The 24,955-nt window shown below is 45.3% G+C and overlaps 1 protein-coding gene across 6 annotated transcripts in view; it reads right to left on the reverse strand.

The window, feature by feature from the left end:
* The window catches only part of Mcc (MCC regulator of WNT signaling pathway), a 274,857-nt gene that overhangs the window by 96,294 nt on the left and 153,608 nt on the right, over positions 1–24,955 (reverse strand). For all 6 annotated transcript variants that reach the window (XM_004665096.2, XM_045151945.1, XM_045151948.1 and 3 more), the window contains exons 2-3: positions 16,387–16,500; positions 61–203 (exon numbers count right to left, since the gene is read on the reverse strand). In XM_004665096.2, the coding sequence (XP_004665153.1) occupies positions 61–203; positions 16,387–16,500 (257 nt within the window). The remainder of the gene's footprint in view (positions 1–60; positions 204–16,386; positions 16,501–24,955) is intronic.

Below are 24,955 nucleotides of genomic sequence, written 5' to 3' on the forward strand. Positions count from 1 at the left end.
TCCCAGAAAGCATCCTTGCAGCTCATCACCAAGCCCACGTGCAGAGCGGAGCCTCCTAACCTGATGGTGCCGCCCTGCAGGCGGTCTATCTTCTTGTTGAGCTCCGCGATCACGCTGTGCAGCTCCGTGATGCGCTCCTCGTAGCGAAGGGTCGTGCGCTCCTGGGCGTCCTCGTGCTCTCTCATGAGGTGTGACTGCTCACACTAGGACACAGGACACAAGGGCTCATGAGTCGGCATGCCTCATGGGGAGCCGTTCTACATTTGGGGGCTTCAATTCTGCGTGCATCCAAAAGAATACCCTTGCTCACCTTCTGCTCGGCTAACCACCCCCAGCTGACCCCTTTAGCTCAGTTAAACTTGATGGAGGAGAAGTGAGTCTTTTCTTTTCTAGGTAAAGAAATTCCCAGCCAGGGATTTTTTTTTTTTAAATTTTCCTTATTTATTAGGGAGTGGGAGTAAGAGAGGAAGCGGCAGATAAAGAGAATGCACACACCAGGTCTTCCAGCCACTTGAAAATGAACTCCAGACACATGCACCACCTTGTGCATCTGGTTTATGTGGGTTCCGTGGAATAGAACCTGGGTCCTTAGGCTTCACAGGCAAGCGCCTCAACCACTAAGCCATCTCTCCAGCCAGTGGGGGAATTTTAATTTTATTTTCTACAAGGTTGCCCTAAGGCCAAAAGCCATATGTACTTGACAACTTTGTAGGTTAGTGTTTTGGGGGCTTCTCACCAGTACCTTGTATCCTCTACCTCCCTAAATCTGCCAGGTTTCCAATGGTATCATCCTGGGCAGGAACCCTAACCCTAACTCAGCACTGAAGGAATACTCAACACAATGCAAGAAGTGCGGGACCCTGAAAGAGAAGGGCTCAGCACTGAAAGAAGCACTCAGCCACGAAGGGAAAGTACTTAACACTGAACAAGAAGTACTCAGCACTGAAAGAAGTGCTCAGTACTGAAAAAGAATCACTCAACACTGAACAAGAAATGCTCAGCACTGAAAGAAGCACTCAGCAATGAGGGGAAAGCACTCAACACTGAACAAAAAGTACTCACACTGAAGAACTACTCAAAACTAAACAATACTGGACAAGAAGCACTCATCTCTGAAGGAGAAGTACTCAACACTGAACAAGCAGCACTCAACACTGAAAGAAGTACTCAGCACTGAACAAGAGGCACTCTGCACTGAAGGAAATGTTCAGTACTAAAGAATAAAGAAGTAGGACTCAACAGAGACACCTGACCAGTGCTGTGGTGTAAATTGCAGCACCTAAGTATGAGGAAGTAAGTAGGACCAGAGACAAGGATGAAGGTAGAGAAAAAGAGACTTCTAAGGGCCTGGGTATGTCACTCAGTGCTCGGTGGTACCACATACACTTAGCATACATGAGGCCTTGGGTATGAACCCCAGCACCAAAAGAAAGCCACATTCCACAGGAATGTTTCCTTAAGCATAGGACTTCTGCCAGACCACAATGCTCTTCTCATACATTTAGGTTCTGTGTGTGTGTGTGTGTGTGTGTGTGTGTGTGTGTACATGTGCACAGTAGCAGTAGTAGTACAGGTGTGCTATGCTGTGTGGGATGCATGTGTGGGTGTGTGCAGATGCACACGCACCATGCACATACATGTGGAAGCCATCAGATGTCTTCTTATCACTCATCCATGTATTTCTTTTCTTTCTTTGAGACTGACAAGAGCTCCAAGGTGGAGAGACCCTATCAATGAGCCCCAGTGACTGCTCTGGTCATCTCTGGAGGACTGGGGTTACAGATGTGTGTGGGCCCCACCCAGGTTTTACGTGGGTTCTGAGGAGTAGAGCTTGGTGGTCTCGGCTGCAGAGACTTCGTGCTAAAGCAGCAAGTGCCCTTAAATGACAGTTATCTCAAAGACAGCTTTGGTTAACATCTTTCTCTGGAACATATACAAACGCACTGCTCACACCACTGTTGGTTCTGATTCCCATCCCAACATGACTGAGTGTACACCATGCTTATCTGCTCACAGAGCACATGAAGGTCATTGGTTCAGAACTGAAAAATGGCTCCCGGGCAATTCCCAGTCTCACTCCTGGATCCTGACTCCACCAAGCCTCCTACACCGCCGCGTTGGCTCTCCACACTTGGCACTGCAGAGCTGCTTCTCGGTGAAACGCTTCCCTTTGGGAACTTGAGCTCTCAGTCTCCCCTCCTCCCTTGTATATAGTCTTTAGAGCACCACAGGCCACTATACCACGGAGGCCGAACAGAAAGCCAGGGAAAACTATAGAACTATGAGAAAGAAGACATCCCTCACTCGGGAGTCTGGTTGAAGCCCAGAAGCAAGAATGCCAGCACAAGCTACTGCAACTGAACTCCAGACAAGGCCCAGGCCCACCAAGTCTCTCCCCCTCCCCTCCAGCACACCAAGATAAGTCAATTTTAAAAGTGAGGGGAAAACAGAATTCCAGCACAAATAACTGCTTAAGGACTTTCTCCTTTCCCCAGCTGCAAACCTGCCATTTTCCCAGGAAATTCACCATGAATCCCATTTATAGGGAAAGGACACATAAGGAACCCCATGTGCAACCCCAGGGGCTTTTGGTTCTACCTCTTTAGACTGTGACCCCATCCAAGGCATATCCAGAGTCTCCTATAGTGTCACTTACCACATGAGCGAAAAGATCAGGGGTTCTCAGCAATATTTTGGGGTATAACTTGATAGCCACCAAAATGGCATACATGGCCAATGGCAATACACTTAATTGTGACTCTCCCTTGAGGAACCTGTCCCCACACATGGGGACTCTCTGTCATTCTCTGACTGGAGAGATAGCTTAGCAATTAAGGTACTTGTACTTACCTGCAAAGCTTAAGGACCCAGGTTTGAGTCTCCAGGACCCATGTGAACCAGATGCACATGGTGGGGCATTGCATCTGGAATTTGTATGCAATGGCTAGAGGCCCTGGTGTGCCCATTCTCACTCCCTCTCTCTGTCTCTAATAAATAAATAAAAAATAAATCCTAGCCAGGCCTGGTAGTACATGCCTTTAATCCCAGCACTTGGGAGGCTGAGATAGGAGGATCGTGGTGAGTTCAAGGCCACCCTGAGACTACAGAGTGAATACCAGCTCAGTCTGAGCTACAGTGAGACCCTGCCTTGAAAAACAAATTAATAAATTTTTTAAGGTTTTTTTGTTTTAATGTTTTATTTGCAAGCAGAGAAAGAATGGGCATACCAGAGCCTCCAGCCACTGCAAACAAATTCCAGATGAATGCACCACTTTGTGCATCCCATTTACATTGGTACTGGGGAGTTGAACCAGGTCTCAGAGCTTTGCAGGCAAGTGCCTTAACCACTGAGCCATCTCTCCAGGCCCTCTCTTGGAAAATTTGTACTCACCCTTGGGAGTGTCTTTCTAAGCACTTTTCCTTTATCCTAATTTTTATGCTTAAGCCTATATTGAAAGACTCTTGAGTTTTTTAAAACGCTATCTTTAATAAAATCTACAACTCTGCTTCTACTAGACAGAACTGAAATTTTAGTGAAGCTACCAATTCTGGGTTTAACCTGAGATTAGGTCCCTAAAATTCTTGGGTAATTCCTCATACTGCTGAGGATGACAGTTTGGAGCCATGTTTAAGTCCCCTCGCTGCTGAATCACCACTTAGGCTGGTAAGGAATTGCAAAATCCTATTATCAATGAGCAAGTACCATATGTAGACACACTGTGAATAGAGACCCAAACAAGACAGCTCTGGGCATCTCTGTGGACTGCTAGGGGCCACCCAAAACAGGACATGAGGACGCCAGATAGAAGGCAAGGCGGTGGCACAGGGTACTGGATCCCCGCTGCCCCTGCCTGGAGCTGGGATGTGTGTCTGGGAAAAGGAAATAACAGGAAGCCTGACAATTCAGTCAGACAGAACAGCGCTTGTAGCTAAAAGAAGCCAAGACTCAGGGTGTATATTTGGAACTCAAGGGTTCATGTGGGAGTAGTAACAAGAATATACTGGAGAAAATATTCTTTTAGCTGACGGCAAAGATAATTGGGTTTACATTCCTACATTTTCCCATAAATGTGTTTTGTAAAAAATGTATTTTATTTATTTGAGAGAGAGAGAAAGAAAGAATGGGCATACCAGGGTCCCTAGCCACTGCAAAGAAACTCCAGATGCATGAGCCACATTGTCCATCTGGCTTACATGGGTCCTGGGGAATCAAACCTGGGACCTTAGGCTTCGCAGGCAAGTGACTTAACCGCTAAGCCAGCTCTCCATCCCTATAAATGTGCTTTTCAAAAGTGATACAAAACCTTATTTAATATTTTATTTACAAATATGAGACCTATCTTTTTAAATACTTTTATTTAAGTGTGTGTGTGTGTGTGTGTGTCTATCTGTCTTACCACTGTCTGGATTTATATGGGTGTTGGGAATTGAACTTAGGCCAGCAAGCTTTGCAAGCAAGAAACTTTAACTGCTGATCCATCTCCCTAGTCCCTCAAAACATCCTGATTTCCCTTAGTGCCCAAGTGACTATGATGGTTGCCTCAGGAGAAGTGACTATGATGCATGCTTTGAAGAGAGCTGTGGCCACTATAGTCAAGGGGACTAAAGAATTCCAGACTTCTGGAAAAGAAATGTGGGGTGGGGAAGAAGGATGACAAGACAGTGCCTTGGGACTCTCTGTCCAGAAATGACTGTTGGAAAGCATTCCCTAGGTCCTGCAACTGAATGTCTGCATGACTGAGAGACATTAGTCAGGGGTCACCAGTACAAGCCAATGTCCTCTTCTCGAAACGTCCTTGCCCTTGGCCGAACAATGTGCCAAAGTCCTGATCTTCAAGCTCACTGAAAATCACAGAAGCATTTCCAGGGTGAGACCCAGAAAAATGTGGAGCAGCTCCCACAAGGGCAGCAGCGGAAAGGGAGCCAAGCTTTCATGTGCAGGAGCCAGAGAGCTGGACCAAACAGCTCTGTAAGCAGCACCCATGGAACTATGCAAGAAATGAGCCCAAGAACATAGCAATTTGGTGCAGGAAACATGGAAAGAGTGAGTGGGTGGCACCTGTGGCAGACACAGCCCTTCTGTAAAGCCACTGCCTGGTCTACCCTGGTATCATGTGCAGTGATGGCCAGTTACCGTGACGCCCACTTCTGTTACTTCACTGAGAATTATGACCGACCAAGCCTTTTTCCACCCTGGTAAGATATTTTATAATCTAGGAGGTATGTGATTTTGCAATGGCATAGGCTAGGCCACAACTCCATTTAAGAGTCACCTATGAGGGGACTGGGGAAATGACTCAGTGGTTAAAGGTCCTGTTGCAGTCAGGTTTGCATTACTGGAAGAAAACATCCAATCAAGAACAGCTTGAGGAAAAAAGGTTTATTTTGGCTTACAGACTCAATCAAGGGGAGACTCCTTGGTGGCAGGGGAAAACAGCAGCATGAGCAGAGGGTGGACTTCACCTCCTGGCCAACATCAGATGGACAACAGCAACAAGAGAGTGTGCCAAACACTGGCAGGGGGGAAAAGGGCTATAATGCCCTTCAGCCCACCCTCAACAATATATTTCCTCCCGGAAGTGATAATTCCCAAATCTCTATCAGCTGGGGATCTAGCATTCATTAAGTTTATGGGGGACACCTGAATCAAACCACCACAGGTACTTGCTTGCAAAGCCTTCCAGCCAGGTTCAACTCCCCAACACCTAAATAAAGTTGTTTGTGGGCCAGACTTGTTTGTAGCAACAAGGGTCCCTGTCTCAAAGAAAGTGGAACACAGAAAACTATTCTGACCTCCAAATCTGTGCTATGTCATGCACACACCTGCACATACACACAAACATATACAATTTTTTAAAGATTCATTTTTGAGCATACATCTCAGTAAAGCCTCATTCACAAACAGTGGAAAACTAAACAAGAAAGACAGTATTATTTGATATGAACACAAATTTTGAACTATTTTTTTCAATATATACATATATGGATACATATATATATATAATTCATATGTATATACATATACATACACATATATATGTATGCATACATATATCCTTAAACTATTTTTGTTTTTTTGAGGTAGGGTCTCTCTCTAGCCCAGGCTGACCTGGAATTCACTATGTGGTCTCAGGCTGGCCTCAAACTCATGGAGATCCTCCTACTTCTGCCTCACAGGTGCTGGGATTAAAGGCGTGTGCCACCACACCCGGTTTAAACATTCCTTTTGATGAAGGGTCTCACTCTAGGCCAGGCTGGTTTTGAACTCATGGTCATCTTCCTACCTCAACCTCCCTAGAGCAGGGATTCTAAGCATTAAATGCTCTTTTGAAACACCCTAAGAGGATATGAAGCAGAAAGGGAGACTCAATCAAGCGTGAAAGAGGGCAACACCAGCTTCCACCAGCCAGCTCTAGCTGCCTGTCAAACATCCAGTGACAACTTACTTAGCAGTTTCTAGGAGCAATGTACGGCTTTTTCTGCCACCATTCAGCAGGGTACTGCTTTCTTCTCTCTACCATACCTGAATGTTCTACTTCTGCTAAGATCTGGTGGTTTGAATGTACAATGTCACCCATGGCCTCAAAAGTTTGTGGGTAAGCTTCCTCCTTAGTCCCCAGCTGGTGAGAGGTGGCACCTTGCTGGAGGAGGTGTGTGCCAGGGCAGAGCTCACAGTTGATTAGTCCAGCCTACTAGGTGTTGAAAGTCAGCTCACTCTTGCTGTCCTTCCCTCCCTCTCTCTCTGCTGTGGATGTGTGATGAAGTGAACCAGCTTCCTCTCAAAACTGTAAGCCTGAAATAAATCCTTTCCTTTCATAAACTGCTTCTACGTGGGTATTTTATCCCACCAATGAGAAGGTTACAGCTATGAACAAAACTGTAGCCCCCTCCACCCCCATAAGTACATGTCACCGTGTCTTGGAGCCTCCCTCCCTCCTTCAAGTCTAAATTCAATTTCTGGCGGATGCTGCCACCAGCAGAGCCCGAGAGCCTGTGGTTGCAACATCTGGCCTGCTATGCATCTCCAGAGGTCAGTATCACTGGGCGTCTAGATTTGTCCTGTAACTACAGACTTTCAGCTCGTGATGAGATAGCAGGATGCTTTGTTTTCGGTGGATTTTATCCAGCACTTAATGCATACCCTAAGCTCCTTTTGAAGACCTTTGCTCTCCCCTCATGATAAGGAGCAGATTAAGATCCATATAAATATTTGTGTCTAGTCATATAAATGGCTCAAATTGCCTATATGCAAAAAAAGAAAACAGTATAATAAAAACAACCAACATCATCATTTCAACTGCCCAGAATATTCTAGATCCTTTAGGCTTGTCTTTGACAGCGGCACACTCCCAGGACAAAGCCCTGACTCAGCTTTGAGGCAGGCCTGCCTGAGCACAGGAGGCCTGCCACAGAAATCCTGTGAGATGTGGCGACATTAAGAAGCTTATGGTTTTGTTAATGTTCTTCTCTGGGTTTTATCTTCCTCCACAGAGGACACAGATCTTTAATCACTGCATTAGGCTCAGCTGTCAAACCTAAGAGCATTAGGAGAGAGCTTCATGGGGGGGGGGGGGGACAATACCATCATGAATGCCTTAACCCTCTCAGCCTACCTGCCAAGGGGTCAGTGCGGCTCCCTCTCAAAATATGCCTATACGTGATGTCACTTTCTCAGGGTCACACTAGATTGATCAACAACTAACACTACTTAGGGTATTTCCCCTCTGGGTCTAAGGTTTTGCCACGGGTCGCCTAAGGGAGAGGGGAAGCCAGCTGTGGTGATGTGAATTAGATGTCCCCTCTAAATGCATTCATCCTGCTGCTGTTGTCCATGAGGTGATGTCCAGCCTCTGCTCTGCCACAGTTTCCCCCTGCCATCATGGAGCTTCCCCTCAAGTACAGGAGCCAAAATAAACCTTTTCCTCCCACAAGCTGCTTTCCGTTGGGTACTTTGTACCACAAAGGAGAAGCTGACTGTGACACCAGCTAAAAGGAGACTAATGAAAATGCCAGAGCAGTCACTGTACATGGAAATTCACAAATGAGTAAGGATGGAACAAAGGAGACACCTAAAAACCCCCACCTCTAGCTCAGAAAAAAAGTATACAGATGTGCGCTCCAATCCCGTTTCATGAACATTCCATGTTTACTCCCCCTGAAAGTTGGGAGGAGACTTAGCTCTCCGTCCTCTGAAAGCTTCCTGAGAAATGAAGTCTCTGATCCTATTGCTAACCGATGTCAAAGGACCTTCTAAGTTCTCCTGATTCACCTCCCTCTGGAAGACTTAAAATACAATAGGTTAAAACAGTTACTGGGAACTGAGCTGGAAGCCTGGTCCTGCAGGCTGGCTGTCATAGTGCTAAGCAATTGCAATGCAAGCTGCTGGGGGAGAAAAGTCACCAAGAGCCCTCACCAGTAGCACACCCTGTGAGCTATACCATTGGTCAGCCAGGCAAGATGGGCCCAGTGGTGAGACAGTGGCACATCTGTTATGGGGTAACCAGCTGTTCTCTGATTGGAGGCCCACTCCATGAGAGGGAATTCATGCCTGGTACCGAAATCCTAGTCAGACTATGCCATGGAAGGTCCTAGGCCCTAGAGGAAGCTACCACCGTTACTTAGCGACTACCATTATTTGCTGTTAAATATCCATTTAACTAAATGAATGTGCTGTGCTCAGACTGCCGTCTAAATATTGCTGTTTACGCCTATAGAATAGTGGCAGTGAATCAAAACTTGTAACAGTGCTAAGAAGTGACCGTTAAGTATCCAACATTAAATGAGACATCCATGGCACACCTCTCAAGGCTCCCGGAGCACTGCAGAAGAGGTGCAGGAAGAATATAAGAGCCACAGGATGGCTGATACCTGAACCCGACCTATCCAATATCGGGGCCCATCAACATGTTGTAAAGAGATGAGGGGGGTCATAAAAGAAAGTAACAGGAGGCGATTAAGATCAAAATATATTACTTATGCATGTATATGCATGAAAACTCAATAAAGAAACTTAAGTAATTATTGGTACTAAATAAATACCAACTACACCAAATGAGTAAAATCAGGACTGCGTATAATGGCAGCCAGTTTCCCACAAGGTCTGTCTCCCCTGGGTGCTGGATATGGGGCTGTGCAGCTGCTCAATTTGGGAGGGTAAGAATGTGCTGATTGTATCTCATTTTGGAGTAACTGGCTACACAGCAGAAGAAAAGCGGCTTCTTCCAGACGCACAAAGTGGTGCACACATCTGGAGTTCATTTACAGTGGCAAGGCCCTGGCATGCGTACCCACAGACACACACACAGTCCCCCTCCCAGCTTCTGATGCAAATCCTCACCACCTAGGATTATTCCCGAAACTCTGGTTACAGACTGATGACATGTCCATATGTAATGAGCATCCTTTCATTCAACCAGCTCCAGGGTCATAACTGACAATTATTTAACAGATACTGAATTTGCTTTTGGTAATGTCTGATGACTACAACCACCATTTACTCTTTGCATTTTTGTTTAATCATAACACCATAATATTTAGGGCTGGCACAATTTACTCCAGCATGGAACATAAAATTTCACATGGATTTGCTTTTCCACAAGCTGGAAGAGCCTCAAACATGAGTCATTTACCAAGGCATATAACAGAGAGAGCAGTCCTGTCATTTTACTGTCGAAAGTAAATCCTTCTTTCTAAGGGAGCTAAAATGGCAAGGCTGCCTTTTTCTCATGTTTTCGTTCCTGCTCTGGGGCTCTGGTCTTTAACTCGGAAGGCAGTTTTCTAGTGAAAGGTACAGTGGCTTCCAAGTCTATTTAGTCTAAGAATACAAATAGAGAATGTTGGTGGCCCCCACAACCTAAGCATTATCATTAGGAGCAAAATCAGCCATCAAGAACTATTGTATGAAAATGGCTTAGATCTAAGTACAGAAGGAGCTGAGCAGTTCTCCACACAGCAGGGAAAGTCCTTCTATTGTCTTCTTATTGTCCTCTGCACAAACAGCACTGCCTTTTCAATAGTAATCCTCTTTGGAAAAAAAATGTATTCATTTATTAGCATGTGTGTATGTATGTGTTTGGTTCCACCCAAGTCTTTTGCCACTGCAAAATGAATGCCAAAAGCAATAGATGCCCATGATTTGAACCTGGGCCATAGGCTTTACAAGCAAGTGCCTTTATCAGCCAAGCCTTCTCCTTAGCCCCTCAAGAGTTAATCTTAATAAAGACTATGGAGCATGCTAGCTTCCGTGTTAAAGTGTGCATAATATTCTTTAAAAACCAAAATCAAGGGCTAGGGAGATGGCTTAACAGTTAAAGACAAAGACTCATGTCCAGGGTTCAATTCCTAAGGATCTACATAAAGCCAGATGCACAAAGTGACACATGCATCTGGAATCTGTTTGCAATGTTGAGAAGCCCTGACACACAATGCCCTCTCTTTCGTTTTCTCTCTCTCTTTCTGCTTGCAAATAAAATAAAATAAAATAACCAGGCTGACTTTGGGTGGGTACAAGTTAGAAAACAATACCATTTAATGTTAGTTAACACCAAAATAACTAGTTTTTAAAGCAGCATAATTCTTTTTTTTAGTTCTTTTTTATTATTATTATTTGTGTGTGTGTACATGTTCACATGTGCGTGTCTCCAAAAAAAAAAAAAAAAAATCCCAAACAAAAATAAGCCATCCAAGCATTCTGTTATTTGGGTGGTGGGCTCTGTTAAGACATTTCCTTGCAGTACTAGGGATGGAACCCCAAGCCTTGCATATGCATATTCCACCACTGAATTACATCCCTAGCCCTTTCTTTATCTTTTTGCTTTGAGACAAACTTTCTCTAAGTTGCCCAGGCTGTCCCTGAACACATTCTGTAGTTCAGACATACCTTCAACTTATGATTCTCCTGCTTCATCCTCCCAAGTAGCTGGGATTACAGCCCTATATCATCAGGCCAGGCACCTTGAAATTTTTTAAATGCTTTTTAAAAATCAAGCCAGTTAAAAAAAAGCAGCAGCAAACTTTGAAACCTACAACACACTACTAAGGACTTAGACATGTGATAGCCCCATGAACAAAAGATACAAGCAAAGCTAGGTGTGGTGGCACACCCCTTTTATCACAGTACTTGGGAGGCAGAGGTAGGAGGATCCCTATGAGTTCAAGGCCACCCTAAGACTAGAGTGAATTCCAGGTCAGCATGGGCTAGAGTGAGACCCTACCTCAAAAAAAAAAAAAAAAAAAAAAAAAAACAATAACAAAAAGATACAAGCAGGTCAGGGCAAGCCCACACTATCAGTAAGGAGACCTGAATGGGTCTAAGTTGGCACTAACAAAGAGAAACAAAGTTGATGGATCTGTGATGTCAAAAATCATGATAGAGCTGCGGAGACAGCTTAATAGTTAAGGCGCTTGCCTGTGAAGCCTAAGAACTCATGTTTAAATTTCCAGGTCCCACATAAGCCGGACACACAGTGACACATGCATCTGGAGTTCATTTGCAGCAGCTGAAGGCCCTGGTGCACCCATATTCTCTCTCTCTTAAATAAATAAATAAATAAATTTTAAGAAAAAGTCATGAGAGGTGTTCACAAGACAGAGGAGAGGCCAACCGGAGAAGAGCAGCTGAACAGGAGGTACTCAGAAGCAAGAGCACACAAGTGGCCCAGAAGCTCCAAAGAGGCTGAAGCAGCCCAGTCCGGGGCTCCCTTCCACAAGGAGGAGAGAGGGGAATAGGACCCAAACTGAACAGACCCAGGTGTGGTGGCACACACCTTTAGTCCCAACACTCGGGAAGATGAGGTAGGAGTATACTATGCATTCAAGGCCAGCCTAGAGCTACAGAGTAAATTCCAGGTCAACCAGAGCTAGAGTATAACTCTGCCTGGGGAAAAAAAAAATCAATTTAAGGAGGGGGAGGAAGGAAGGAGATGACAGAGGAAAGAAAAGATGTAGACAAAAGTAGGTGAGAAGAACAGGGAATAGGGCCAGTACGTGTCAGAAAGCAAGCTGTCATGTTTTTTTTTTTTTAACTTTAAGAAAACAACATATGGATGAGCTCTATGAATTAAAAAAAAAAAAAATCTTAAACCCTGTTTCCTTAAAAGTTCAAGGAAACTAGATTTCACACCCAAACCAAAACTGAGTTTAAAAAAAAGGAGAAAATAGAATAAGACCCCCCCCCCACCAAGTCCTATAAAATACCCTAGTTTAAAATGAACTAAGGGGCTAAAGAGATGGTTCAGTGGTTAGCAGCATTTCCAGTGCAAGCGCAAGGGCCTGAGGACGCCTCAGACACTGGACACTGCTCTAGTTCCATCCCCAAGACCCGCATGAACAGCTGGGCGTGGTCATAAGCACCTATGACCCCAGTCCCAGAGGAGAGCAGAGAGCTGCAACTGTTGGAGCTCATGGGGGACAGGCAAAGGAGAGGACCAGTAAACTCTGGATCAGCAAGACTCGGGTTCCAATACAGAATGGAACAGGGATGGAATCCGGCCACCACAGGGGAGCATAACCCCACACACATGTACCACACAACACACACACACAAGCAAAAAAAAAAAAAAAAAAAAATTAAATCAAAAATAAATAAAGCCAGGGCTTAGCTATTAAGCACTTGCCTGTGAAGCCTAAGGACCCTGGCTCGAGGCTCAGTTCCCTAGGACCCACGTTAGCCAGATACACAAGGGGGCGTATGCATCTGGAGTTCGTTTGCAGTGGCTGGAGACCCTGGGCCACCCATTCTCTCTCACTCTAACTGCCTCTTTCTGTCGCTCTCAAATAAATAAAAATGAACAAAAAAAAATTCAAATAAATAAATAAAGCCAGTCATGGTGGTATACACCTTTAATCTCAGCACTCGGGAGGCAGAGGTAGGAGGATCGCCATGAGTTCAAGGCCAACTTGAGACTACATAGTGAATTTCAGGTCAGCCTGGGCTAGAGTGAGACCCTGCCATACTTGAAAGGCAGCTGGATGGCTGTTAGACACTGGGCTCATGTTTTCATTCCTTGAATGCTCTTTTATGTTTTTCCAACACTGGAAGTTGCCATCAACATGTAATGACAAGCTAACTTCCTTTGACTTTTAAGGAACTTTTATTTTTATTTTTATTTTTTGGTTTTTCAAGGTAGGGTCTCACTCTAGCTCAGGGTGGCCTTGAACTCACAGCAATCCTCCTACCTCTGCCTCTGACGTGCTTGGATTAAAGGCATGTGCACCATGCCCGGCTTCAAGGAACCTTTTATTTATTTATTTATTTATTTATTTATTTTTGGTTTTTTTTTTTTGAGGTAGGGTCTCACTCTGGCTCAGGCTGACCTGGAATTCACTATGTAGTCTCAGGGTGGCCTTGAACTCATGGTGATCCTCCTACCTCTGCCTCCCGAGTGCTGGGATTAAAGGCGTGCGCCACCACGCCCGGCACAAGGAACCTTTTAGATAGTCGAAGGATTCCTCCCTTTCTTCTTTCTTTTTCTTTCTCATTCCTTCCTTCTAGCCATGAGGAACTGAGTTGGATCCCAAGCACCCGCATAAAAATGTGTGGCAGTGCATGCCTGAAACCCGACGCTGGGGAGGTAGAGACCAGAAGATTCTGGGGCTCGCTGGCTAGTCTGGCCAAATTGGTGAGCACTGGTTTTGAGACTCTGTCCCACAAATTAAGATAGTTATGGAGAAAGATACCTCTGTCCTTCAAATGCACGAGTGTGTATGTACACACACATGCACATGCCAAAAAAAAAGTCAACAAACAAATCCCCAAAGTTCATCTATATAAGAATCCTAGGGAATATTAGTTATCTACAAAAGGATAAATGATTAAAAGAGGAAGAGGAAGACATGCAATGGCCCTGAAGCTAGCCAGTGCTGACAACATTAAAACTTTGATGGAATGACGAAAGCATAAATCATTAAAAAAAAAAAAAAAACACTAAGCCCTTCTCAGTAGCCACATTGGTTATACTGGTTATTATTATTCTGAGACTATTTATATATAATGTGGAATAAAGCGAATGAATGACCACGTGATATTCCATCATCCCCGGTAACGTTAAGAAGCAGGGGTTTTAGTATGAAAGAGGATAAAATACAGGACTTAAGTAGAAATATGCTGTAGATCGAATTTGCACTGGAAGGGTTGGTATAAGTAGCTAAGGTATTTTATCTTAAACTATATGCACACATAAATACATATCTATAAAATGTAAGTTAATAAATTGCTTCCTGGCTCTATCTAAGTACAATGAACAATGCAGAAACAGAAAGCATGCTCAGTACCCAGACAATGGTGTGAAAAGATCACTTGCTGCTCTGACTAAGGGCTGGGGAGATGCCTCTACCATTAAAGAAACTTGCTTGCAAAAACTACAGTTGCTTGAAGAATGGTTCATTCCAGGCTTGAGGTGCCTGGTTTGTATTCTGGAAGCCTCGAGTAACTACTCAGTTCATGGTATGTGACTCAAGAGCCAGCCTGAGGGTTACTGGCTAAAGCAGGCATTACTTTGAGCTTTTGTAAGGAAAATAATTACAACGGAATGAAATCTACATATATGGAAAGCATAAATTCATAATATTAAAAGTGAGTGCTTTGATAGGATCATAGTGCATCATTTTGTTCACTTGATAAAGGTTAAATAGGCCGGGCATGGTGGTGCACGCCTTTAATCCCAGCACTCAGGATCGCTGTGAGTTCCAGGCCACCCTGAGACTCCATAGTGAATCCCAGGTCTGCCTGGGCTAGAGTGAGACCCTACCTCAAAAAAACAAAAAAGAAAAAGAAAAAGGTTAAATAAATGACAAGACAAGAGCGCTTAATTTGTTTTTCCTCTGTAAATCACACCACTGTTTATACAAGCTGATGATGGCAACTGTCCCCCACAGAAGCATCTCTAATAGTAACTGAGGGATGATACAGCTAAAATATGACTTTCAAATCCTAATGAAGTGGGGTAACCTAAGTATCAACAGCTGATGGTATCACAGAGAGATGAGTTACCTATGTGTTTGCTGGTAAAATAAAAACTACGTATTAGAGTTTTGCAAGAGGACGGGACATGAATTTGACTATGGCTCTGGGTGGCAGGAAATGTGGCTGGGGCGGGGGGGGGGAGAAGCAGAGCTCAACCACATCATGGGGTGCATTCAGCAACATCTGGGCTGTGGTTAGCTCTACATGCAATGGCCAGGTTTAACGGACACATCAAAAAGCAAACAAGGGAGCCAGGCTTGGTGGCGCACACCTTTAATCCCAGCACTTGGGAGGCAGAGGTAGGAGGATCGCTGTGAGTCTGAGGCCACCCTGAGCCTACATAATGAATTCCAGGCTACAGCGAGACCCTACCTGGGGCAGGGGGAACAAACAAGGAAAGAAAGGGAATTAAGCCCATATATCTAAAATATTTCAAGGGCACACCTACCTTTTGAATGAGCAAGATTAAACCCTATTGTGTAAAGCTACAAACTTGAGCGCTAAACTGTAAAGGCAAGAAATGTTACTATAGAAGTCATCCTAGGAGTTACCTTTGTGGGAAGGAAAGTGTTGGGGGCTGGGATAAGACACAAAGAGAAAGTTGTAAAGTGATAGCAGATTTTTTTTTTAACTCAAGTAATGGGTATGAGGGTGTGTTATCAAATCTAGGTTTGTGTCCTACTCCCAAATTCAGTGGTTGAAGCCCAAGCCTCCAATGAGGCAGTATTAGTAGCAGGGCCTTAGAGAGGTGATTACACTGAGGGCGGCACCCTCATAGAAGGGTTAGTACCCTCTTCAGTGGAGAAAGGTAAGAGGCCATCTCGCTCTCTCCTCTTGATCAGGACTCGGCAAGGGTGGCTAACAGTAAGCCAGCCTTGCCAGGAACCAACCTGCCAGATGCCTTGGTACCCAGCCTCCAGAACTGTGGGAATTCTGTTGATAGCTCTCTGTTGAAGCTATCCAGCCCATGGAGTGTGTGTCATCAGCACAAACAAGACTGCCAAGGGCTTGTGCATTAAACTCAGATTTGCTTTGGGAAATTTTCTTTATATAAATATTTTCATCATTAAACAAAATAGTTACTTAAGGGGCTGGAGAGATGGCTCGGCAGATAAAGCACTCGCTGCTCAATCTGAAGTACCTGAGGTTGACCTCCAGAGCCCATGATAAAGAACAAAAGCTGTGGTGGGCTTCTATCACCCCAGCATGCTGAGCCCAAGGGTGTACTGGGAGGCAGGGGCAGGAGAATTCCCAGGAACACAAGGTGAGCCCAGTACAATGAGACTGCAGAGAGGAAACCCTGAATCAAACCAGATGGGCAGGCAAGGGCTGACCTCAAAGCTGGCCTCTGACCTCCATACACACACAAATACTAATGACAATAAAAAATTACATAAAGACACAACAAGTCTCCAGACCCTCACCTGTGCCTTGGCCAACTTCTTTTCCAGAAGGTCACGTTCCCGCTCTGTTTGCTGCAGGCGTTTGTTAAGCTCCGCTATGTCTCCCTTGAGTGATGCCAGGGCTGCCAGATGGAGCTGCGACGGGAGGGAAAGAAGGAAGCACGAAGTTAGAGAAGGCCGCAGAAACTCATTTCTGTCCCTGTAATTAGGGTAGTCATGTAAAAGAAATTGTCTCGCCCCGAAGGACACACTTTGGAGAAGGAAAGCACATTAATCTCAGGGGACAAGAGGCATAAATCAGGTGTCAGACACAAGCCAGGCTGTATGACCACTTGACATGTAACAGAGGGAAAACCATACTGTGTGCAGCACTGGACCTAAAAAAGATGGTAAGAATTGGGGTCGCAAGCAAAACTCCTTATTCCAAGGATTTTTCCTGAGGTGCTCAGTGTGATATTCACAGGATGTGTGAGGGGGAAGGCCTGAGTCAACTTCAGACACATGGGTGACGTGGGCATGGAGGCTCAGGCCTGTGATTCTAACAGTGGGTAAGCTGAGGCAGGAGGGTCACGAGTCTGAGGGCAGCCTAGGCGACAAAGAGACTTTGTCACAAAAAAAGAGGGCAGGAGAGATGACTCAGCACTTAAGGCGCTTTCCTGCAAAGCCTAACAACCCAAGGTCAATTCTCCAGCACCCACATAAAGCCAGATGCACAAAATGGTACATGCATCTCATCTGTTGTTCATTTGCAGAGGCTAGTGGCCCTGGCATGGCCAATGTGTCTGTCTGTCTCTGCTTGCAAATAATTAAATAAAAATATTTTTAAAAAATTGTCCAAGGGGCTGGAGAGCTGGCTTAGCGGTTAAGCGCTTGCCTGTGAAGCCTAAGGACCCCGGTTCGAGGCTCGGTTCCCCAGGTCCCACGTTAGCCAGATGCACAAGGGGGCGCATGCGTCTGGAGTTCGTTTGCAGAGGCTGGAAGCCCTGGCGCGCCCATTCTCTCTCTCTGCCTCTATCTGTCTTTCTCTCTGTGTCTGTCGCTCTCAAATAAATAAATAAATAAATAAATAAATAAATAAAATTGTCCAAGGTTCGGGGAACGTTATGGAAGCGGAGGCAGAAGAAATGTGAAGAGCCACAGGGTGGAAGGAAGTACTGCGGGTGACTGCCCTTCCAGCACGAAGTGACTGGTGCACTCATGGCTTCACAGTGGACACTGATACCCAGGAGACCAGCACTGTTCTGAGCACATCAACATTTTGATGGATGGACACAAGGAATGAGACAACAAAATAGAAGAAGGACTGCATGGAAAGAAGAGTGTCCTCGGTGGAATGGGGGTGGGGATGGAGACCAAAAGATTAAATTAAGGAATGTCACATACTGGAGTTCTCAATATAATAAACCTTAGAAAGAAAAGAAACAAAAAAAAACCCAAAACAAACACAAAAACAAAAAACCTTGTAATACAACTGTTGCAGTCAGGTTCACATTGCTGGTAGAAATCACCCAACCAAGAGCAGCTTGTGGGAAAAAAAAGAGGTTTATTTTGGCTTATAGGCTCGAGGGGGAAGCTCCATGATGGCAGGGAAAACAATGGCATGAACAGAGGGTAGACATCTCCCCTGGCCAACATAAGGTGGACAGAAGCAACAGGAGTGTGCACCAAACACTGGCAAGGGGGAGCTGGCTATAACCCCCATAAGCCATTTCCCCTCCTGGAGGTGTTAATTCCCAAATCTCCATCAGCTGGGAACCTAGCATTCAGAACACCTAAGTTTATGGGAGACACCTGAATCAAACCACTACATTCTGCCCATGGCCCCCATAAACTATTAACCATATATAATATAAAATGCAATGCATTCATCCAACTTTAAAAGTCCCCAAATTTTTTTATCAATTCCAATGATGTTCATACATCCCCATAATCTAAGATCTTTTAACTGAGCCATAATACCAAAAAAAAAAAAAAAAAATCCCCTAAAAACCCATAATAGCAAAGAATAAACATTCACACTGCAAAAGATGGCACTGGGCATAGCAAAGAAATATTCAACCAATATAAGATTTAAAACAACCAAGGTAAACATCAAACTCTGTAGCTTTAAGTCCAACAACTCTAGCCAGTGACAAATCTTCAAGTCTGATAACTCTAACCAGCAACAAGGTCTCTGGAGTCTCAATTCCACCCCTCCAGCCAGGCTACTCACAGTCCTAGAAAACTTCATCAGGGCGGCAGCTCTCCTTGGCAGCCATCCTGTGGTCCTGGCAACTCCACTGGGTCTCCACTGCAAGCCATAGTTCATCCTCATGACTCCACTGGGTTTCCATGAAGGCATCCAGCAAACCTGCTGTACACTGCCATGGCCATTTCCAAAATACAAGACCATGTTGCAAATTCAATGACCCTCTCTTGCATTTCTTAAACCCCACAATGCTAAGTAGGGTGGCAATTTGTTAATGGGAAGCAGGGAATAAAGCAGACTTTGAAAAGCAGGTCACTCCTTGAGCACTCAGGATTCTTCGAAAGGGTCTGCATTCTTCCTGCTGCCCCAGTGCAGGTCAGCTGGCCCAATCTCAATGGTTACGATCTCTCATACAATTGCAGCTCAATCAGCAGCAGTTTTGATCTAAAGATTTCTTTCTGTGCCATAACCCTCTGCTCACACCAGACCATTTCTATGCAATGCAACCCTACACAAATTCTCAGGACATGGGCATAACAGTAAGCCTCTCACACAAACTGTTTCTAGCCCATTCTAGGAAAGCTCTTTCTCACCCTCACAAGCCAAACCTCATAGTCCATAGTTCTTAGTGCATTCAGGCCTTTCAACTCTGACTACAATAGTCCATCAAGCTGTACTTACAGCACTGCAAGGCATCTCTTAGGCCAAGGTTTCAAATCCTTCCACATTCCTCTTGAAAATCAGCTCCAAAAGGACAAAGCCACACAGTCAGGTATCTAGCAGCAAATGACATCACTCCTCAGTACCAACATTACTATTGCAGCCAGGTTTGCATTGCTGGTAGAAATCACCCAACCAAGAGCAGCTTATGGGGAGAAAAGAGGTTCTGGAGGAGGAAGCTCCATGATGGCAGGGAAAAACGATGGCATGAAGAGAGGGTGGACATCACCCCCTGGCCATCATAAGGTAGACAACAGGAACAGGACAGTAGGCCAAATACTGGCATAGAGGAGCTGACTATAATACCCACAAGCGTGCCCCCAACAATACACTGCTTCCAGGAGGCATTAATTCCAAAATCACTATCAGCTAGGAACCTAGCCTTTAGAACACCTAAGTTTATGTGGACACCTGACTCAAACTACCACAACAACATTCATGATGAAAAAGAAAAGGAGGGCTGGAGAGATGGCTTAGCGGTTAAGCGCTTGCCTCTGAAGCCTAAGAACCCCGGTTCGAGGCTTGGTTCCCCAGGTCCCACGTTAGCCAGATGCACAAGGGGGCGCACGCGTCTGGAGTTCGTTTGCAGTGGCTGGAAGCCCTGGCGCGCCCATTCTCTCTCTCTCCTTCTATCCATCTTTCTCCCTGTGTCTGTCACTCTCAAATAAATAAATAAATAATGAACAAAAAATATTTAAAAAAAAAAGAAAAAGAAAAGGAAAAAGGAAAGGCAAGGCACAGGTGGGTTCAGAGGTGGGTCACTCAACTAGCAGGCATGAGGCCTGAGGTCCAATCCTCAGTACAAAATAACGAGGGAGCTCTTTTTCCTAGAGGGTTTCCTCTCCAAGTTGGCCCGTTCACTTTTCTTGTTAGTAACTCCTCCTTCATTGTGCACCAGACAGTCTGGACTGGTTGGCTGGATGCCTCCTATGTGCTAACAGAAACTCACTGGGGAGCAGAGCCAGAATTCTGATTAAGTTGTTCTGTGCTCCAAAAAAAACCAACCTGAACCCATCCAACTTGAGCACCCTTTACCTAAGCCAGTTCTCTCAGGTTAACTGAAGAAAAGAATGTTCTTCAAAAGGCTTCATGGAGGGATCCAGGCACTACAAGAGACATCTGCCTCCTGGAGATGGGCTTCTGTTAAACAAACTCCCGTCCCTGGCATGGGCTTCTGTAGCTCTTAAGGCTCAGGGGTTGGGCTGCTTACAAAACAGGCCAATCCCAAAGCCATGTCTTGAGACCTTGGCTCTCTTAGGTACCACTGGCACCTGCCTCCCCTGCACATCCCAGGTAACCTAGACCCTCCTGTCCCCGTCCTTAGAACAACAACAGTACTCTTTGGGGAGCAGTGGAATAGGGACAAAGGAGCCCTCTCCCAGCCTTCTTCCAAGCTTCCTTCTGTACCTGCTGCAGGGAAGGATTTAATGAGGAAGTGAGCAAACTGATGTGCTCTTTAAACATGGACACGGCGCCACAGTTCAACTCTGAAGATCTCTTTCATTTCAGGTTCAGAAAAATGCCCTTTCAGCAGGCTGCCCCTACGGGAATGTAGGGGAGATGAAGACAGTGCGGGAGGGGGTTTCCAAGTACACATTTTCTTAGACTTCCACAGCAGTGTGACTCGCTTAATTGTGTAAGGACTGCAAGCAACAGATCAATGGCTGATTTGAAAGCAGCATCACCTGAAATTTAAGAAGGAAATGTCAAGCAAGCTAGCAGTATTTGCCTTCTCGTGAAGGGCTTGGGTCGCCAGAAAAGGTCATTTTGATGTTCAGATACAAGGTTTTATTATGTGAGGATTTCCTGGCACAAACATAGCAATGTTTCCACGGTACAGTCTTCTTGACATTATTTTGTTTCAAGTAAGGTGGAGACAGGGAAATTCCAGTCACTTTCACAGCTGGGTGATCCCATCAGACTATCTGAGGATTTTTCTTCCCATGATTGTATCATCTCTGGAAAAGACAGTCTACTCCTTCTCTGGAAAGGAGGGAAAATGTGCTTTAACAAACACAGGAGTCGTCACAAGGATCCCAACAGTGAGAGCCTGGTGCGCTCCCCACCTAGCAGCATCCTCTTCCTTCAGAGGACCAGTAGGAAAAACCAGCACAGAATGCAGGAGGCTCCCTGCTGATGTCATAGATGAGGTCACATGGGGAATTACACAGAGTAGCTATTTCTACCATGGCCACAGCAGAGGGGTCTGCAATACATAACACCTTGAACGAGAGCTGTCACAGCAACCTCCTCATCGCTGAGACAAAACCCCTGACCAGAAGCAGCTTATGGAAGGAAAGGGTATATTTTGGCTTACAGCTTCAAGAGAAATTTCGTCACGGCCAACAAAGCACAGCAGAGGAAACGACTGGTGCATCACATCTCGTCACATCAGCTGGAAGGGAACAGCAAAAGCAAGCTAGCTAGGACAGGCAAGTGGGCCCAACCCAGAGACACACCTCCTCCAGAAAGGCTCCAACCTACCAGAGACACTACGAATTTCCCAGATTGCCACCGGTTTTGATGAGGTTATACTCATCATAAAGTGTTTTAAGTATTTATGTTTATCCCGTTGATCCATGCTGTTCTCATTCTGGGTTAGAGACTCTGCCTTTTACAGATGGCAGTGGATATCAGGAAGACCAGGAAGAAAGCAAGCCAACTGCCTAGTAGAGGATAAGTCATCTCTATCCCATGTACCAGGGCCCAGGAAATCTTAGAGAGGAAGGGGCCAATTAAATATAAATATTGCTCTCATTCCTAATCTCCAGTGAGATGGTGGCAGACACTGAGGAGACTCAAAACTCATCAAAGCAGAAAAGTCAGAGGCTGCTGAGAGCTCATCACTCGAAGAGGCTTATAACACACCCCACACGGCTCAGGGAACATTACAGAGATGAAGCAGAAAGAATGTAAAAGCCAAAGGGTGGGAAGGTATTTTCTCAGACACTGTCCCCTCCTGAGAGACTGACTAGAGCAGTTATGACCCCCATAGTAAATATTGATAACCCCACTGAGGAGGGTCCTCAATGGATGAGGACAGAGAAAAGGGGACATGAAGTATAACATGTAACCCTGTACAAAAAAATTATGATCACACTCAGAGATAGCTAAGATAGCCTGTGGTAGTTTAAATGTAAAATGCACCCTCCCACACACACACACGATTATGGGTTTTAACATTTAATCTCTAGCTGGTAGAGCTGTTTTGAAAGGTTGTAGAACCTTTAGTAGGTGGAGCCTCGGTGGAGGAAATGTGTCACTGTTGGGGGCGTGGTCTTGAGTTGTTACATCCTGGCCTCGCCCTACCTCCCCCCCCTGATGTGATGCCAGCTGACTGCTCCTGCCATGCTTTCTGTACCCACGTTGAGCTGTACGCTCTGAAACCAAGCCAAAACAAACTCTTTCCTTCCCTAAGTTGCTTCTGGGCTGGTATTCTGTCCTGGTAATGAGAACTAATTGACACAGTGTCTGAGTTTTTCACAACTTTGTGAGTTACTCTAACTGTTTTTGGAATATCTAGCTCTAGACCTCTGCTGCAAAAAAAAAAATAAATAAATAAAGAGAGAGAGAGAATTTGACCCCTGTTGGGGCGAGTACTGTATACTGAGATTCTGTTGCAAATGAAGCCAATCTAATCTGGATTCATATAAAGATCAGATAAATATGGATTCAGAAATCTACTTTTACTCACTTGTTAATGAGCTGCTTTTTTATTTTCATTATCTAATGTATTTGCATGTGTAGCGGGGGGCATGCTAGGATCTCTTGCTGCTACAAATAAATGCCTGACCAGTTTTATGTGTGTGGCTGGGGAATTGAATTTGGCCTGGCAGGCTCTGAACACAAGTGCCTTTAACTTCTGAGCCATTCCCCTAGACCTGCTGCTTCCAGACTGTGTCCCTCACCACTCTGTTACGGCTGCTGTCAAAACAAAAGGGGACAATATCCACCAAGCACGCGGTGCAGCCTCCTCTCTGGCAGCAATGGTCGGCACCTTATCAGACTGAGCCCATCCCAGGGCTGAGAACAACCCAGATGAGTAAATGTCCCAGCCCAAAGAAGGTGCTGCCCCGTGGATTGGCTGCTGGATCCTGCCAAGACTCAAGGCTAACCAATGCCAAGCTGCTCAGTTCTCTGTAAAATTTGTACACAGTGACTAAGCAAGGATGAGGTCAAACCTTGGAACTCCCTATATAATTTGAGTCCAGTGTGTTCAGGACATATGTGTGCTCATTCTTCATGTTGTTGGAGATTCAAAAAATCCCTTAGTCCCTAGGTTGTTTTGGGTCCTGCGTCACACATTTTGCAGGATGCATCCAAACGTAACACCACCACCTGGACATTTGGCTGCAACCTAATTGGCAAAGTGGTTGTTACATTTAGAAAGAACATTCCTTGGGTTAAAAAAAAGAATCACGCTGTAAATCCAGTCATGAGGAAAGATCAGCTTAGCCTCTGACAGCTAACATGCCCAGCCTCCCAGAGTCCAGGTAAGAAGTGGAGAGCACCCTCATGACCTCTCTCCTACACGTCTGTCCTGTGTAAAGTGTCTAGAGCATGCTGTTGTCACCCAGGAGACAAAGATGCCCTTAGAATCCATCAGCCTGGCTGTGATTACAGCTCTCCGGGAGCATTCCTCTCTTTATGGCTTTAAGGTCCATCCTGACTCTGCTAGTGTGACAATTAAAGCAGTAAACATGAGGCTGAACCATCCCTAACCTGACCCTCTGAGGCTTCCTCTCATTTGATCATCACTGTCGCCCCACGCTGCACAGCCTGAAAGGAAACTGTGGGTCCCAATTTACTATGGAATCAAGACTTTTCTCATGGACCAAGGTCAGTAAGGAGGATCAGGACTTGAGCCTAGGCTGTTAAATACAGCTCCCATCATCGAGCTCATCTTCCTGGGACCTGTGTCTCTTTGAACAGCCCAGTCTTCAAAAGTGCCAAAGGATTCAGCAGAGAAAGGCTAGGTCACCTGCAGTATCTCTATCCAGTACAAGTGTGGCAGGCTGAGCCAGGCTTCCAGCCCATGGGGATGCACTATCCTGTGTGCACTGTACAGGCTCCATCCTTCCTCCTGTGCCTGCTTGGGCCTTCATGCGCTACTAGGCTATGTCTGCTTGCAAATCACTGCCTGGTAAATATGCACATGCATGCGTGCTGTGGGTGAGAGGAAACGGCGATGGAAGGGAGTATGGGAGAAGCAAAGTCATGGCTGGGAGCACACTGGCTGCAGGTGAAGTCTTCAGTGGCCATGAGGAAGCTTGCTGTGTATCTAGGGGTGTCTCTAGGTAGGTTAATCTCCAGTGTCAACTTGAGAGGATTTCTAATCATCATGGAAACTAATCTTTTGTCATGTCTGTAAGATTTTGTAGATTCAATTAACTGAGATGCAAAGACCCACCCTAAATATGGGAGGTGCCACTCCATGGGCTGTTATGTACGATGGAGCATCACCATTCATCTTTCTCCTTCCTCCATGATGATGTGGCGATGTGGCATTGGTTTCCTGTTCCTGCCATGCTTTCCCAACCATGATAGACTTCCCCTCAAAACTGTAGGCTGAAAATAAGCCCCCTCCTTCCTTAAAAACTGTTTCTCGCCTGGTATAGTGGTGCACACCTTTAATCCCAGCACTTGGGAGGCAGAGGTAGGAGGATTGCTGTGAGTTCGAGG

The sequence above is a fragment of the Jaculus jaculus genome, chromosome 6 (assembly GCF_020740685.1).
Source record: "Jaculus jaculus isolate mJacJac1 chromosome 6, mJacJac1.mat.Y.cur, whole genome shotgun sequence".
Lineage (NCBI taxonomy): Eukaryota > Metazoa > Chordata > Mammalia > Rodentia > Dipodidae > Jaculus > Jaculus jaculus.